This window comes from Anomaloglossus baeobatrachus, chromosome 7 (assembly GCF_048569485.1).
Source record: "Anomaloglossus baeobatrachus isolate aAnoBae1 chromosome 7, aAnoBae1.hap1, whole genome shotgun sequence".
NCBI lineage: Eukaryota > Metazoa > Chordata > Amphibia > Anura > Aromobatidae > Anomaloglossus > Anomaloglossus baeobatrachus.
In genome coordinates, this window is record NC_134359.1 from 19263220 (window position 1) to 19278619 (window position 15400).

General features: G+C 40.5%; 1 protein-coding gene across 3 annotated transcripts in view; it reads right to left on the reverse strand.

Annotated features, from left to right (window-relative positions):
- SPEG (striated muscle enriched protein kinase) overlaps nt 1-15400 on the reverse strand; it is a 210580-nt gene that overhangs the window by 108822 nt on the left and 86358 nt on the right. The window contains exons 2-4 of one of the 3 annotated variants that reach the window (XM_075317106.1): nt 8897-8935; nt 6371-6413; nt 3337-3366 (exon numbers count right to left, since the gene is read on the reverse strand). The exons of the other annotated variants lie outside the window; for them this stretch is intronic. Coding sequence (XP_075173221.1) covers nt 3337-3366; nt 6371-6413; nt 8897-8935 — 112 coding nt within the window. The remainder of the gene's footprint in view (nt 1-3336; nt 3367-6370; nt 6414-8896; nt 8936-15400) is intronic. 3 annotated transcript variants of the gene reach the window in all.

The window sequence follows — 15400 nt, forward strand, 5'->3', positions numbered from 1 at the left end:
TAACAAGAAGTAGCATGGAGGATATTATACCGAAGTACTGAGCGGTGTACCTGTGAATCCAGCACTGTAATGAGCTATTATACTATGTAACAAGAAGTAGCATGGAGGATATTATACAGCAGTACTGAGCGGTGTACCTGTGAATCTAGCACTGTAATGAGCTATTATACTATGTAACAAGAAGTAGCATGGAGGATATTATACAGCAGTACTGAGCGGTGTACCTGTGAATCCAGCACTGTAATGAGCTATTATACTATGTAACAAGGAGTAGCATGGAGGACATTATACGCAGTACTGAGCGGTGTACCTGTGAATCTAGCACTGTAATGAGCTATTATACTATCTAGCAAGAACAGCATGGAAAACATTATACCGCAGTACTGAGTGGTGTAGATGTGAATCTAGCACTGTAATGAGCTATAAAACTATCCAACAAGAAGCAGCACGGTGGACACTATACAGCAGTACTGAGCGGTGTACCTGTGAATCCAGCACTGTAATGAACTATAAAATTAACAAGAAGCAGCAAGGAGGACATTATACAGCAGTACTGAACAGTGTAGTTGTGAATCCAGCACTGTAATGAGCTATTACATTATCTAGCAAGATCCAAAAGCAATTTCCCTGTTCCCAGGGTATTTTATTAATTATCTACCAAGCAGCATGGAGGACATTATACCACAGTACTGTGTGGTGTAGCTGTGAATCCAACACTGTAATGAGCTATAACAGTCTATCTAGCAAGAAGCAGCATGGAGGACATTATACCACAGTACTGAATGGTGTAGCTGTGAATCCAACTCTAAAGTGACATAAAACACTAGAAAGCAGCATGTAGTGTTTTATAAAGCGGTAATGAGGAGTGAAGCTTTGGGGTGAGATAAAATACTTACTAGAAAGCAACAGCATGGAGGACATTATACAGCAGTACTGAGCAGTGTAGCTGATAATCCAGCTCTGGGGTGAGATGTACACTAACTAGAAAGTAGTACCAATGTCCGTGCGTGTCTTTTTCTTTCCCTCTGCTCACCCTCCTCCTTCCTTTCCCTCACTTCCACAAAATAGGCAGCTTAAATCTTACTCCTTAGTAAATTACCAGTCCATTTTATTTTAGCAATTGTTCAGTTCAAGTTGCAGGATGGAGGAGAAGTGGCTCATAAGTGAAGACAGACGCAGATTATTCTGATAAGATATATCACAAAAGTTTCTTACATTTGCTTGCACTACTGAATCATCTAAAGTTTGTTGATAGCACATACAGTCAGCATTACAGGTCTCCTGCTTGCTGTCATACAATGAAAAAAAAAAAGTCTTCATTGTTTACTCCCACTAGATAAAATCCATCACTATTTCATCGCTATAATTTTCAAAACATTGCAGGTCTCAACATAAGCTGATAAAAAGGAGCAAATTCATTGGGTGCAAATCAAATTTATATCAGATTTTTAAAAATGTGCTGAAACAATGAATTCAATTTGCAATTAACTTTGAACTAATTGACTGTGACCTTCCCATAATAAGTTACAGCGCATGGTATAGTGCAGCTAATCACGAGAGATGGTTGTAGCCTGTATAAAAGCCGAGACAGGGAATGCAGCAGCCATATTGCTCTGAATCTGGATAGTGAGAGGACGTCACAGCTAAGAGTTTATCCATAGGGAGAAAAAGCTATGAAATACCAAAGAAACAGTACAGATTGTGAGTGACAGTAGAACAGTGAGGAAGATTAGTATATGAGGAGAAGTGCAGCATGTCATACATATTTTTAGGACAATTGGAAGCTTTGGAGCAGTTTTAATTTACCAAAAATTGAATTTCATATAAAAAAATATGTTGCATTAGATTTAAAAAAAAAAAGTATTCATCTCTTTAAGCCTTTTTAAGATTATAAATCACATATACAAGGGTTGGACAAAATAATGGAAACACCTAACGTTTTGGCATCATAATCTTCGAACATGTTATAAACATGCAAACCGTGACATGTGTTAATGTTTTGTAGTTGATTCTTTGTGATATGTGTATGTAAATTAACTGTTTGTTTTGCAGACTTGTAAGAGCATTGATGAGAACCTGATACAATGGCAGACCTCTCGGATTTTCAAAGAGGCCAGATTGTTGGTGCTCGTATGGCAGGCGCTGGTGTAACAGAAAGTGCCCGGATGCTTGGCGTGTCAAGAAGTGCTGTCTCCAAAGTAATGACTGCGTTTGAAAGAGAAGGAAAAACGTCCGCAGCAAAGCTCAGGTCCGGCCGAAAGCCGAAGTTGACTGAGAGACCGTCAGACTCTAAAGCGAATCGTGAGAGCATCGCAAGACCACGGCTCCGAAAATCCCTGCTGAGCTCAATGAACACCTACAGAACCCAGTTTCCACGAAAACTGTTCATTGGGACCTGCACAAATCTGGATTCCACGGAAGAGCTGCAATTAGAAAAGCGCTGCTCTCAATGACAAATGTGTCCAAGCGTTTAGAGGGGTGTAGAAACCTCCAGCATTGGTCCCTCGAGCAGTGGAAACATGGGATATTCTCAGACCAATTATCATTTACCCTTTTTCCGACCTCCGGCCGAGTGCACGATGGGAGACAGTGGAAAGAAGCATTGCATCCAGACTGCCGTCTCCCAACCGCAAAACATGGCGGAGGATCTGTAATGATCTGGGCTCCTATTTCCTGGAGATCCGCTGGGCCAATGATATCCCTTCATGGAAGAATTAACAGCCGAGATTATTTCGGCATTTTGGGCGACCACGTGCATCCCATGGTTCAAGCACTTTTCCCGGAGGGGAACGCCATCTTTCAGGATGATAATGCACCAATTCATACAGCTAGAATGGTTACAGCATGGCACGAGGAACATTCTAATGAAGTTGATCATCTCATCTGCCCCCACAATCCCCAGACCCCAACATTATTGAGCATTTATGGTCCATTTTAGAGATTCAAGTTAGACGTCGATTTCCGCCACCATGGTCGCTCAAAGAACTGGAGGGTTTTGGAAACAATTCACACCTTGTATGAATCCATACCTCAGAGAATTGAGGCTGTAATCGCCGCAAAAGGTGGACCTACACCCTATTACACTAACTTTTGTTGATGTTTCCATTATTTTGTCCAACCCTTGTAGATGCCAAGTCCTGTAAGAATCGCATTCATTGTAACCATACTGCTGCATGTAAGTATCATTGTTAATAAAAGTATCAATGTTAATAATCCTCTTAATTGTAAAGCGCTGCGGAATATGTTGGCGCTATAGAAATAAAACTTATTATTATTATAATGCACATCATCATTTGTAATAAAAAACAGAGCAGAATTGTGCGATACTTGTCTTACCATAGCTGTGTTTCCTGCAGGAGCGGAATACTTCGCTTCCATAGGGGCAGCGAGAGAAAAAGACATATCACAAACTGTTAGTAACAGCCCAAGTAGTTCCAGCATGCATTGCAAGACCATGCAGTGACATTCATGCAAGCCGCACTTCTACCTGTCAACACTAGAGGCCGCTCAACACTAATCTATCCCTGAGCTGCAGGCCCTAGTGTTGACCTCTAGAGGTCACCAGTAAATAGGGGATGTTTTTACCGCAAGAATAGGCATTCATGTGTCATATTGAAGGTGCTTTTAGGAATTGCATCTTTATGTGTTACGCATCTGCATCTAGTCTTGCGATATAGGTAATAATTTAACTTCAGACCCTTCTGGGCCCAATGTTTTTGCCTTCGTTCTAGGGCTATGGTGGCATTTCTCAAATTCATACAGTCCATGGAGGGATATATGATACATCCCAAAATCACAAGGGATCTGTAGAACAGTGAAGGTGAATATTTTACAAACCGCTCCATCGAGTGCGATGACATCATTGTCCAGTTATGGTGATGTCATCACACCTCAGTGCAGCCACTAGGTCGTATTTACCAGGGTGGCTATTCGTGGGTTTTATGTTTATTTGCTTCCCATAACATTAGGGTGAAAATGGATGGGTTAATGGGGGCACTCTGGATGTCCCTATAGGGGGGTTCTGCTGCTGTTAATAAAAGTAAAATAATTTATATAGGGGGGGGGGTGACAGAAATTCAAAGGTGGGGCTTATCAGTTATGGTATATTGAAGAGAGTCACCACTTCTTTAGTTATTAAATAAGCCAATGACATGGATCACAGGAAAAAGAAGGTAGTGAGTGTTCAATTTCCATGCACTGCCTCCACAGGAGAAATGAAGTATTACAGTTTTCAATTAAATATAAATAGGCTCATAGATTAATGCATGGCCCCACTGGGTCCTCCAGTGTCACAGGTGACAGACCTCTGGTGTCTGTCAATAGAAGGTCACAGCATTTGGCAAACTGTTCCCTAACCTTCTATTATTACTGCTTGGTGTATATGGTATCTTATGTATCTCCTCTGCTTTCTCTTTAGGACCCTGTGGAGATCCTCACCCTTTTAGTTGTTTTCATCAGCCCTTCCCTTGGTGTCTTTAAATACTCTCATTCCCTTCTGGTCTGTGCTGGTGATAGCTCTAACTCCCTACAGATCCTGAGTGCAAGCAGGCGGCTTGCATTTATTGAGTAACTTTGTTGCATGTTGCAGTCCTTCTCTCTGAATCTTTTTGGAGATAACTTGTTTGTTATTTCCTCTTGTTTGTTATCCCTGTGTGTCCTAGTGGGGTTGGCGAGGTGCTCATCCCATCCGTACCCTACCTAGGGCTCAGATCAGGGTTAACCTAGGGTCAGGTATCCTGCTCGGCGCATAGGTGCTGTTTGCGTGGGTTTCCTCCGGGTTCTCCGGTTTCCTCCCACACTTCAAAGACATACAGATAGGGACTTTAGATTGTGAGCCCCAATGGGGACAGTGTTCCAGATGTATGTAAAACGCTGCGGAATATGTTAGCGCTATATAAAAATAAAGATTCATTCATTCAAATGCTTCATGATTAGATAAGATCTAGATAATTATTTCTATGCCTCAAACATGTTATTTCTAAGCATGTAGATGGGATAAGAGACGCTTCGTACAAAGTCAGCCAGGGATTATCATAATGATTCATGGATTTATGTTGGATGCAAAGTTTTTTTATGCTTTTTGTAAAATTCAGGACAATGCAAAAAAGTAATAACAATTGAAATAAAATATATGTAGTGTAATAAATAGTGATATACGTGTAAATATTTATCCTAACATTCACAAAAAAAGAGTTTTTATGGCTCCTGCAAAATCCCGGGGTGGTCTACTGCACATACTGGACCCAGATGCATAGGATGGCGTCGTTTTTTGGAATTCAGGTGTATACGTCCAGCAGGATGCATGAGCCTAATATATTATATACTGTTCACATCATGTGCCTCCAGCTTATAAAACTACAACTCCCAGAATTCCCTGACAGCCCATGAGGTTGGAAAACACTACAGTACAAGAATAAATGGGGCTGAATCTAAATGGCGCGGTGCCTAAATGATTGACTTTGGCCTGAGGTCTAAGTTATGGGGTCTAGTTAGGGGGGTCTGAATTTTTGGTCTTGGATTTTAACACTGTGAGCCTGAATTATGAGGTTTGGTCTGTGGTGTGAATTATGAAGGATGGTCTTAAATCTTAGGCTATGTGTCCACGCTGTGGAAAATGCGCGGATTTTGCCGCGGATTTCTCGCGGAAAAGCCGCGGATTTCCCGAAAATCTGCAGCTCAGGCACTTCCCAGCCATTTCTATGGCATTTTGGAAATGCTGTGCCCATGCTGCGGATTTTTCCGCAGCGGATTTCGTGCGGATTTTGATCCGGAAAAATCTGCAACATGTCAATTATTGTTGCGGATTTTCGTCCGGATTTTGGCTTTAAAATTGTGAAAAAAAAAAAAAAAATCCGCACCAAATCCGCGGCAATTCCGCGGTAAATCCGCACCTTTGAAAAGGTGCGGATTTTGCAGGAAAGCCGCGGATTTTGATGCAGAAAAGTCCTCAGCTACATTCTCCCGTGGACACATAGCCTTAATCTTATCGTCTGAATTTTGGATTCTGGTTTCTAGAAAAACATTGACATCTGATCTGGACTAAAGGGATTATCCAGGCTTAAAAATGGCGGATAATATCTAATGTTATTGGCGTTGTATCTCTATATTCTTCATTCTAAGGCTCTTATGGGGCAGACATTTTTGACAAACACCTTCCCTCAAAGCCACTCCCCAACAATCAGGATCCGCACCCTCATAACGCCCTGCCACCATCTATGCATGGCACTATATAGGTGTGTGTGTATATATATATATATATATATATATATATATTTGTGAATGTTATAATGAACACGGTTATCTCACATTTTACAATACATGTTGGATGTTGGGGTGCACGACACGATGGGGTGATGTTTAAGCAACGCACCATGAGTAAATCGTCCAAAGACCCTCCGGGAGTGTCCTGATTTCTACAGAGGAGAAAGAGAAGCATCTGAATTAACGTCTACGACAGTGGATTTAACGCGCCCGACAACCTCGCAATGACCCCAGCCGGATTCTCGCTCGTAACCTACAGGTCGACCATAGATTTACATTGCATCAGATGATAACGACTCCTGTAGGAATTTGCGGTCTGTTGTCATGGCAACGGCCGGTAACCCTGTCACTATCAGTAAAGGTCTTTCCATCGCTGTACGATAATGTGGATAAACAAGAAGACCCTCCCTTTCTATATCGCAATGGGGGGGGTGGGGGGAGAAAAAAATCTGACAGTGTTTCTTATATTGGCGTTTACAAATAAACATTAACCTAAGAATGCAATGACACCATATTGGACTGATCCACTACCATCCAGCACCCTGAAGCCAGAGAGGGTCCAATAGCCCCTAAACAAGAATTACCCACCATGAATGAGGGCTGGTAGGAGGACCTTATTACAGATTTTGCATGCTGTTGGGGTCAGCTGCTTCCCTTTACAAACCATATAGCTATGATAAAACTCTGGATCCCTGCAGCCTAGCATTATTATTTAGTCAATAGGGCCTGCAGAAATCCTTTTGGTTTGAGCTCTCATACTGGTGTATGTATAAATCTGTATGTAGTGAGCTCCCCCTAGTGGTGGCTGTATAAATCTGTATATAGTGAACTCCCTCTAGTGGTGTCTGTATAAATCTGTATGTAGTGAGCTCCCCCTAGTGGTGTCTGTATAAATCTGTATGTAGTGAGCTCCCTCTAATGGTGGCTGTATAAATCTGTATGTAGTGAGCTCCCCCTAGTGGTGTCTGTATAAATCTGTATGTAGTGAGCTCCCTCTAGTGGTGGCTGTATAAATCTGTATGTAGTGAGCTCCCCCTAGTGGTGGCTGTATAAATCTGTATGTAGTGAGCTCCCTCTAGTGGTGGCTGTATAAATCTGTATGTAGTGAGCTCCCTCTAGTGGTGTCTGTATAAATCTGTATGTAGTGAGCTCCCTCTAGTGGTGTCTGTATAAATCTGTATGTAGTGAGCTCCTTCTAGTGGTGTCTGTATAAATCTGTATGTAGTGAGCTCCCTCTAGTGGTGTCTGTATAAATCTGTATGTAGTGAGCTCCCTCTAGTGGTGTCTGTATAAATCTGTATGTAGTGAGCTCCCTCTAGTGGTGTCTGTATAAATCTGTATGTAGTGAGCTCCCTCTAGTGGTGTCTGTATAAATCTGTATGTAGTGAGCTCCCTCTAGTGGTGTCTGTATAAATCTGTATGTAGTGAGCTCCCCCTAGTGGTGGCTGTATAAATCTGTATGTAGTGAGCTCCCTCTAGTGGTGGCTGTATAAATCTGTATGTAGTGAGCTCCCCCTAGTGGTGATTGTATAAATCTGTATGTAGTGAGCTCCCTCTAGTGGTGATTGTATAAATCTGTATGTAGTGAGCTCCCTCTAGTGGTGGCTGTATAAATCTGTATGTAGTGAGCTCCCTCTAGTGGTGTCTGTATAAATCTGTATGTAGTGAGCTCCCTCTAGTGGTGTCTGTATAAATCTGTATGTAGTGAGCTCCCCCTAGTGGTGATTGTATAAATCTGTATGTAGTGAGCTCCCTCTAGTGGTGGCTGTATAAATCTGTATGTAGTGAGCTCCCCCTAGTGGTGATTGTATAAATCTGTATGTAGTGAGCTCCCTCTAGTGGTGGCTGTATAAATCTGTATGTAGTGAGCTCCCTCTAGTGGTGTCTGTATAAATCTGTATGTAGTGAGCTCCCTCTAGTGGTGTCTGTATAAATCTGTATGTAGTGAGCTCCCCCTAGTGGTGATTGTATAAATCTGTATGTAGTGAGCTCCCTCTAGTGGTGGCTGTATAAATCTGTATGTAGTGAGCTCCCTCTAGTGGTGTCTGTATAAATCTGTATGTAGTGAGCTCCCTCTAGTGGTGTCTGTATAAATCTGTATGTAGTGAGCTCCCCCTAGTGGTGATTGTATAAATCTGTATGTAGTGAGCTCCCTCTAGTGGTGGCTGTATAAATCTGTATGTAGTGAGCTCCCCCTAGTGGTGATTGTATAAATCTGTATGTAGTGAGCTCCCTCTAGTGGTGTCTGTATAAATCTGTATGTAGTGAGCTCCCTCTAGTGGTGTCTGTATAAATCTGTATGTAGTGAGCTCCCCCTAGTGGTGATTTTATAAATCTGTATGTAGTGAGCTCCCTCTAGTGGTGTCTGTATAAATCTGTATGTAGTGAGCTCCCTCTAGTGGTGTCTGTATAAATCTGTATGTAGTGAGCTCCCCCTAGTGGTGATTGTATAAATCTGTATGTAGTGAGCTCCCTCTAGTGGTGATTGTATAAATCTGTATGTAGTGAGCTCCCTCTAGTGGTGGCTGTATAAATCTGTATACAGTGAGCTCCCTCTACTGGTGGCTGCAAAAATGTGTATGTAGTGAGCTCCCCCTAGAGGTGGCTGCTGGCAGCTAGACCTTTATCATTTCACCTTAGGCTTGTGTCCTGGGAAGCAGGGGAGCTCCGAACCCTGTAAAGACATATCAAATATAACCTGTTATTAGACATATATCCTGCAGTCATACTAATCAGCTATTTCTAGGAACACGGCCTGACAATTTATAGAATACTGCATGAAGATCTGCACTATACTGTGTAGATGAGATGTTGTAACTGTATCCAAATAGATTTGATTTTCAGGATTCATGAGTTGATTTTTCTAAAAGCTATAATATTAGTGGCCATTTTTCACTACCATTAGGACTGACCTTTCATTTTGGGAATTGTTTCATTGTTGTAGGGAAAAAGTAAGATAAAACCTAAGATACAATGGATGATATTATCACCATTTAAAGTAATTTGCTACTTTTGCATTTGGTGGGCTGATGATACTCCACCTGCATCTGGACAGGAGGGAGTTAATTCTTTGGAACCATTAATGGATGCCATTACCAGAATGGTACTGGGAACAGGCTGACCGTCAGGTGAAAGGAGGTCACTGTGATCTCCTCATGAATCAACGCGGAGAAGAATGGACTGTGATGTGAATGCTCCATGACCCAGGTCTGTCTGATGAAAGCTGGCACCGAGCCCGACTCCTCCAGCCAGCAAACAATGCAACGATTACCTGGTGCCTATTACATCAACCGCCCGCTCATACATTACAATGTAATTTACCATCATTCTGCCTCTCACTGCCATCACTAGCGACTGTCACCACGATAAGGAAACGTTAACAATGCACAAAGAGTAATCCGCCATAACACAATATCACCCAAAACCTCCACTACAGCCCCGAAACAGAGCAATATAGTATACTCACACACCGGACAGTAATGGTAGTTATATTCTTGTACATAGGGGCAGTATTATAGAGGTTATCTTCTTGTACATAGGGGCAGTATTCTAGTAGTTATATTCTTGTACATAGGGGGCAGTATTATAGTAGTTATATTCTTGTATATAGGAGCAGTATTATAGTAGTTATATTCTTGTATATAGGAGCAGTATTATAGTAGTTATATTCTTGTATATAGGAGCAGTATTATAGTAGTTATATTCTTGTATATAGGAGCATTATTATAGTAGTTATATTCTTGTACATAGGGGCAGTATTATAGTAGTTATATTCTTGTACATAGGGGCAGTATTATAGTAGTTATATTCTTGTACATAGGGGGCAGTATTATAGTAGTTATATTCTTGTACATAGGAGCAGTATTATAGTAGTTATAGTCTTGAACATAAGGGCAGTATTATAGTAGTTATATTCTTGTACATAGGGGCAGTATTATAGTAGTTATATTCTTGTACATAGGGGGCAGTATTATAGTAGTTATATTCTTGTACATAGGGGGACAGTATTATAGTAGTTATATTCTTGTACATAGGAGCAGTATTATAGTAGCTATATTCTTGTATATAGGGGGCAGTATTACAGTAGTTATATTCTTGTACATAGGGGCAGTATTATAGTAGTTATATTCTTGTACATAGGGGCAGTATTATAGTAGTTATATTCTTGTACATAGGGGCAGTATTATAGTAGTTATATTCTTGTACATAGGGGCAGTATTATAGTAGTTATATTCTTGTACATAGGAACAGTATTATAGTAGTTATATTCTTGTACATAGGAGCAGTATTATAGTAGTTATATTCTTGTACATAGGAGCAGTATTATAGTAGCTATATTCTTGTATATAGGGGCAGTATTATAGTAGTTATATTCTTGTATATAGGGGCAGTATTATAGTAGTTATATTCTTATACATAGGGGCAGTATTATAGTAATCTTCTTGTACATAGGGACAGTATTATAGTAGTTATATTCGTGTACATAGGGGCAGTATTATAGTAGTTATATTCTTGTACATAGGGGACAGTATTATAGTAGTTATATTCTTGTACATAGGGGCAGTATTATAGTAGTTATATTCTTGTACATAGGGGACAGTATTATAGTAGTTATATTCTTGTACATAGGGGCAGTATTATAGTAGTTATATTCTTGTATATAGGGGCAGTATTATAGTAGTTATATTCTTATACATAGGGGCAGTATTATAGTAGTTATCTTCTTGTACATAGGGGCAGTATTATAGTAGTTATATTCTTGTACATAGGGGACAGTATTATAGTAGTTATATTCTTGTACATAGGGGCAGTATTATAGTAGTTATATTCTTATTATAGTAGTTATATTCTTGTACATAGGGGCAGTATTATAGTAGTTATATTCTTGTACATAGGGGCAGTATTATAGTAGTTATATTCTTGTACATAGGAGCAGTATTATAGTAGTTATATTCTTGTACATAGGGGACAGTATTATAGTAGTTATATTCTTGTACATAGGGGCAGTATTATAGTAGTTATATTCTTGTACATAGGGGCAGTATTATAGTAGTTATATTCTTGTACATAGGGGCAGTATTATAGTAGTTATATTCTTGCACATAGGGGCAGTATTATAGTAGCTATATTCTTGTACATAGGGGGCAGTATTATAGTAGTTATATTCTTGTACACAGGGGGCAGTATTATAGTAGCTATACTCTTGCACATATGAGAGCACTATTTATTGTACTACGTAATAATATAGTTCTTTTTTGGAATATAACTCACCTTTTTGTACTGTCTTCCAGCTGACATTGTACAGATTATACATCTTCTAATATAAACAAGCAGAGCTGCAGTGTAAAGGACATGGGAGTAATCAATTTCCTAGGCCTCTTAGGCAGGAGGTGGATTTTAGACTACCTATGACACAGTAAACACTGCAGATACGCTGGAGTAACTGATAATATCTGTTTCCTAATGAAGCTAAAAAGCAACCGACAAATAATCACAAAAAGTAGGCTCTTCGGTATTGATATATGTTTGCGATATATATACAGTATATACTCACCATCCCACACCGTACTATTTTGGGATCACGGTATATTCCCATTTAAACCCTGACTTTGACAAAGCAGATGTAGAAATATATGACTGAGTGTGATCTAGGCCTGACACATGTCCCTCACTGTTGCACATTTGTAGATCACATCCCCCCGGCGTAGTCATGAACCTGGCAGGGCTCCTAAAGTCTTCTGACATATTAGAGCACTGAATATTTTATGAGTTGCCCGCAGTGCAGCCGGTCACAGGAGTGCAGAGCACAACCACCAACAAATGGCAAATTCCCTGCATTTTCACAGCAAAATATATTATACAAATTACCAGAGTTGCAAATGTATAAATAAAAGATGGTGTGGAGGTGCAGCGAAGCGAGCCCCAAAATAAGCCCAACTTCACTCTGCCTGTGTAACAGACCCCACAGTAGTACCTACGCCCCAATTTTGGTACCTATGCCCCCACATTGCTATCTATGCCCCCACATTGCTATCTATGCCCCCACATTGCTATCTATGCCCCCACATTGGTACCTATGCCCCCAGATTGGTACCTATGCCCCCACATTGCTACCTAGGCCCCCACATTGCTACCTAGGCCCCCACATTGATACCTAGGCCCCCACATTGCTACCTAGGCCTCCACATTGGTACCTGAGCCGCCACATTGGTACCTATGCCTCAATATTGGAATCTATGCCCCCACATTGCTACCTATGCCCCCACATTGGTACCGGAGCCGCCACATTGGTACCTATGCCTCAATATTGGAATCTATGCCCCCACATTGCTACCTATGCCCCCACATTGGTACCGGAGCCGCCACATTGGTACCTATGCCTTAATATTGGTATCTATGCCCTCACATTGCTATCTATGCCCCCACATTGCTACCTATGCCCCCACATTGGTACCCATGCCCCCACATTGGTACCTATGTCCTCATATTGGGACCTATGCCACCATATTGCTACTTATGCCACCATATTGCTACTTATGCCACCACATTGGTACGTATGCCCGCTGAAGTGCCTGGACTTGGTGCCAGTAAAGGGGAACGCGATTCCGCAAGAAACATTGAGCATGTATGGGAGTAATCCATGGGCATCTCCTGAACCTGTCACTTGGTAATGCCTATCATACCTGTGACCCACATGGATACATTAGATAATCACTTAGATAACAATGCCCTCATTTGTATTTATGGTTTCGATAAACATAAGTGTGCTGCCTGTTAGGTGATTTCCTATAATATTTGATGGAGTGGGCATCAAATTTTACTACAAGCTTCCATCCTAATATTTACCATTCTCACACTTTCCCTGGTACATTTTCCACGCATGCCCCTCACAATCTGTAGGTTCATACACACCGCATAGTTATATTCTTGTATATAGGAGCAGTATTATAGTAGTTATATTCCTATACATAAGGGGCAGTATTATAGTAGTTATATTCTTGTACATAGGGGCAGTATTATAGTAGTTAAATTCTTGTACGTAGGGGCAGTATTATAGTAGTTATATTCTTGTACATAGGAACAGTATTATAGTAGTTATATTCTTGTACATAGGGGCAGTATTATAGTAGTTATATTCTTGTACATAGGAGCAGTATTATAGTAGTTATATTCTTGTACATAGGGGCAGTATTATAGTAGTTATATTCTTGTACATAGGGAGCAGTATTATATTAGTTATATTCTTGTACATAAGGAGCAGTATTATAGTAGTTATATTCTTGTACATAGAGGCAGTATTATAGTAGTTATATTCTTGTACATAGGGGCAGTATTATAGTAGTTATATTCTTGTACATAGGAACAGTATTATAGTAGTTATATTCTTGTACATAGGAGCAGTATTATAGTAGTTATATTCTTGTACATAGGGGCAGTATTATAGTAGTTATATTCTTGTACATAGGAGCAGTATTATAGTAGTTATATTCTTGTACATAGGGGCAGTATTATAGTAGTTATATTCTTGTACATAGGGAGCAGTATTATATTAGTTATATTCTTGTACATAAGGAGCAGTATTATAGTAGTTATATTCTTGTACATAGGGGCAGTATTATAGTAGTTATATTCTTGTACATAGGGGCAGTATTATAGTAGTTATATTCTTGTACATAGGGAGCAGTATAATAGTAGTTATATTCTTGTACATAGGAGCAGTATTATAGTAGTTATATTCTTGTACATAGGGGGCAGTATTATAGTAGTTATATTCTTGTACATACGGGCAGTATTATAGTAGTTATATTCTTGTACATAGGGGACAGTATTATAGTAGTTATATTCTTGTACATAGGGGCAGTATTATAGTAGTTATATTCTTGTACATAGGGGCAGTATTATAGTAGCTATATTCTTGTACATAGGGGGCAGTATTATAGTAGTTATATTCTTGTACATAGGGGCAGTATTATACCTGTCTGGGTGGTGGGACTCGATTTTTGCACGAGTCACATGCAAGTGTGACTCCGGCCTAATAGAAGTTATATTATTCTATATGCAGGCAGTATTTTAGTTGTATAGATCTGTTAATTGCACCAAGGACAGTTTTATAGTATTCTTTGTTAGTGGTGTGAACATTTGTGCCCTTTTGCGCTCTTAATTGGGCAGTTTGGATATTCAGCCTCAGGACTGCTATGGAGAGAGGTGTAATTTTTGCTGTATCTTATTTGGACGTTAGATGCTGGCACGCATATAAAAGTGCTTTAACGTCTTTGATTTTCTAATTTTAAGATATGGAGGAAGATGTGAAGTGGAGACGAGGAGGTGGGCCGAGTACCCGGGGCGCTGCTGCTGAGTCACACTGTCTACGGCTTTGAATTTGATGATATCTCCTGGGATTTTGGCTGTGACGCTGGGATGTGACGTTCTGTCTGTGACATCCATTCTCCTTCACCTCCACATATTGGGACATAAGACGGAGCTGCATCTGCTGAGGAATGAGGCCCCAATGTTACTGCAGAATTACATTTCTGTCCACAACAAGCAGCATTGATTTTCGATAGCCCTTTAATTAGTCATTAATGAACCGGCCAAGTATGCTTGCCTCCATTGGAATGAAAACAATTGGTTGTATACAATTTCTATCGTAAATGTGCCGTGTAGAATGGAAAGGTATAATTATGTATCCTGTGCCTTATTCAATAAATGGCTTCTGACCATAGTCTTGCCACCCTACTGTCCCTGCTGCAAGGACCTAGGGGGAACATGCTGCCCCCATAGGTGTCTTTTTTTAGAGCTCTACAATCTGTGACCCTCAATCTGTGCTTAAACTACAAATCCTATCATGTTCCGAGAGTTGCATGTGGTTTGGGCCTGCTGGGGGTTAAGTGATACAGCGGCCGCAGTAGACTGTATCTTGTCAAGTATCTGATCCATGCAGACCCCTCATGGACCGTCCTATTACAATGACAGGACTAGGCCGGTGTAGGTCATATAATGTGTCAATCACTTCCTCACATAGCGGGGAATACAGCGCAGTTAATCTTCCCGTACATTCCCCATCCCGCTGGGTATGAATGTCAGCCTCGCACATATAGCACCTGGCAGCAGTTTTCCACTGGCGCACTGAAGTAGGTTA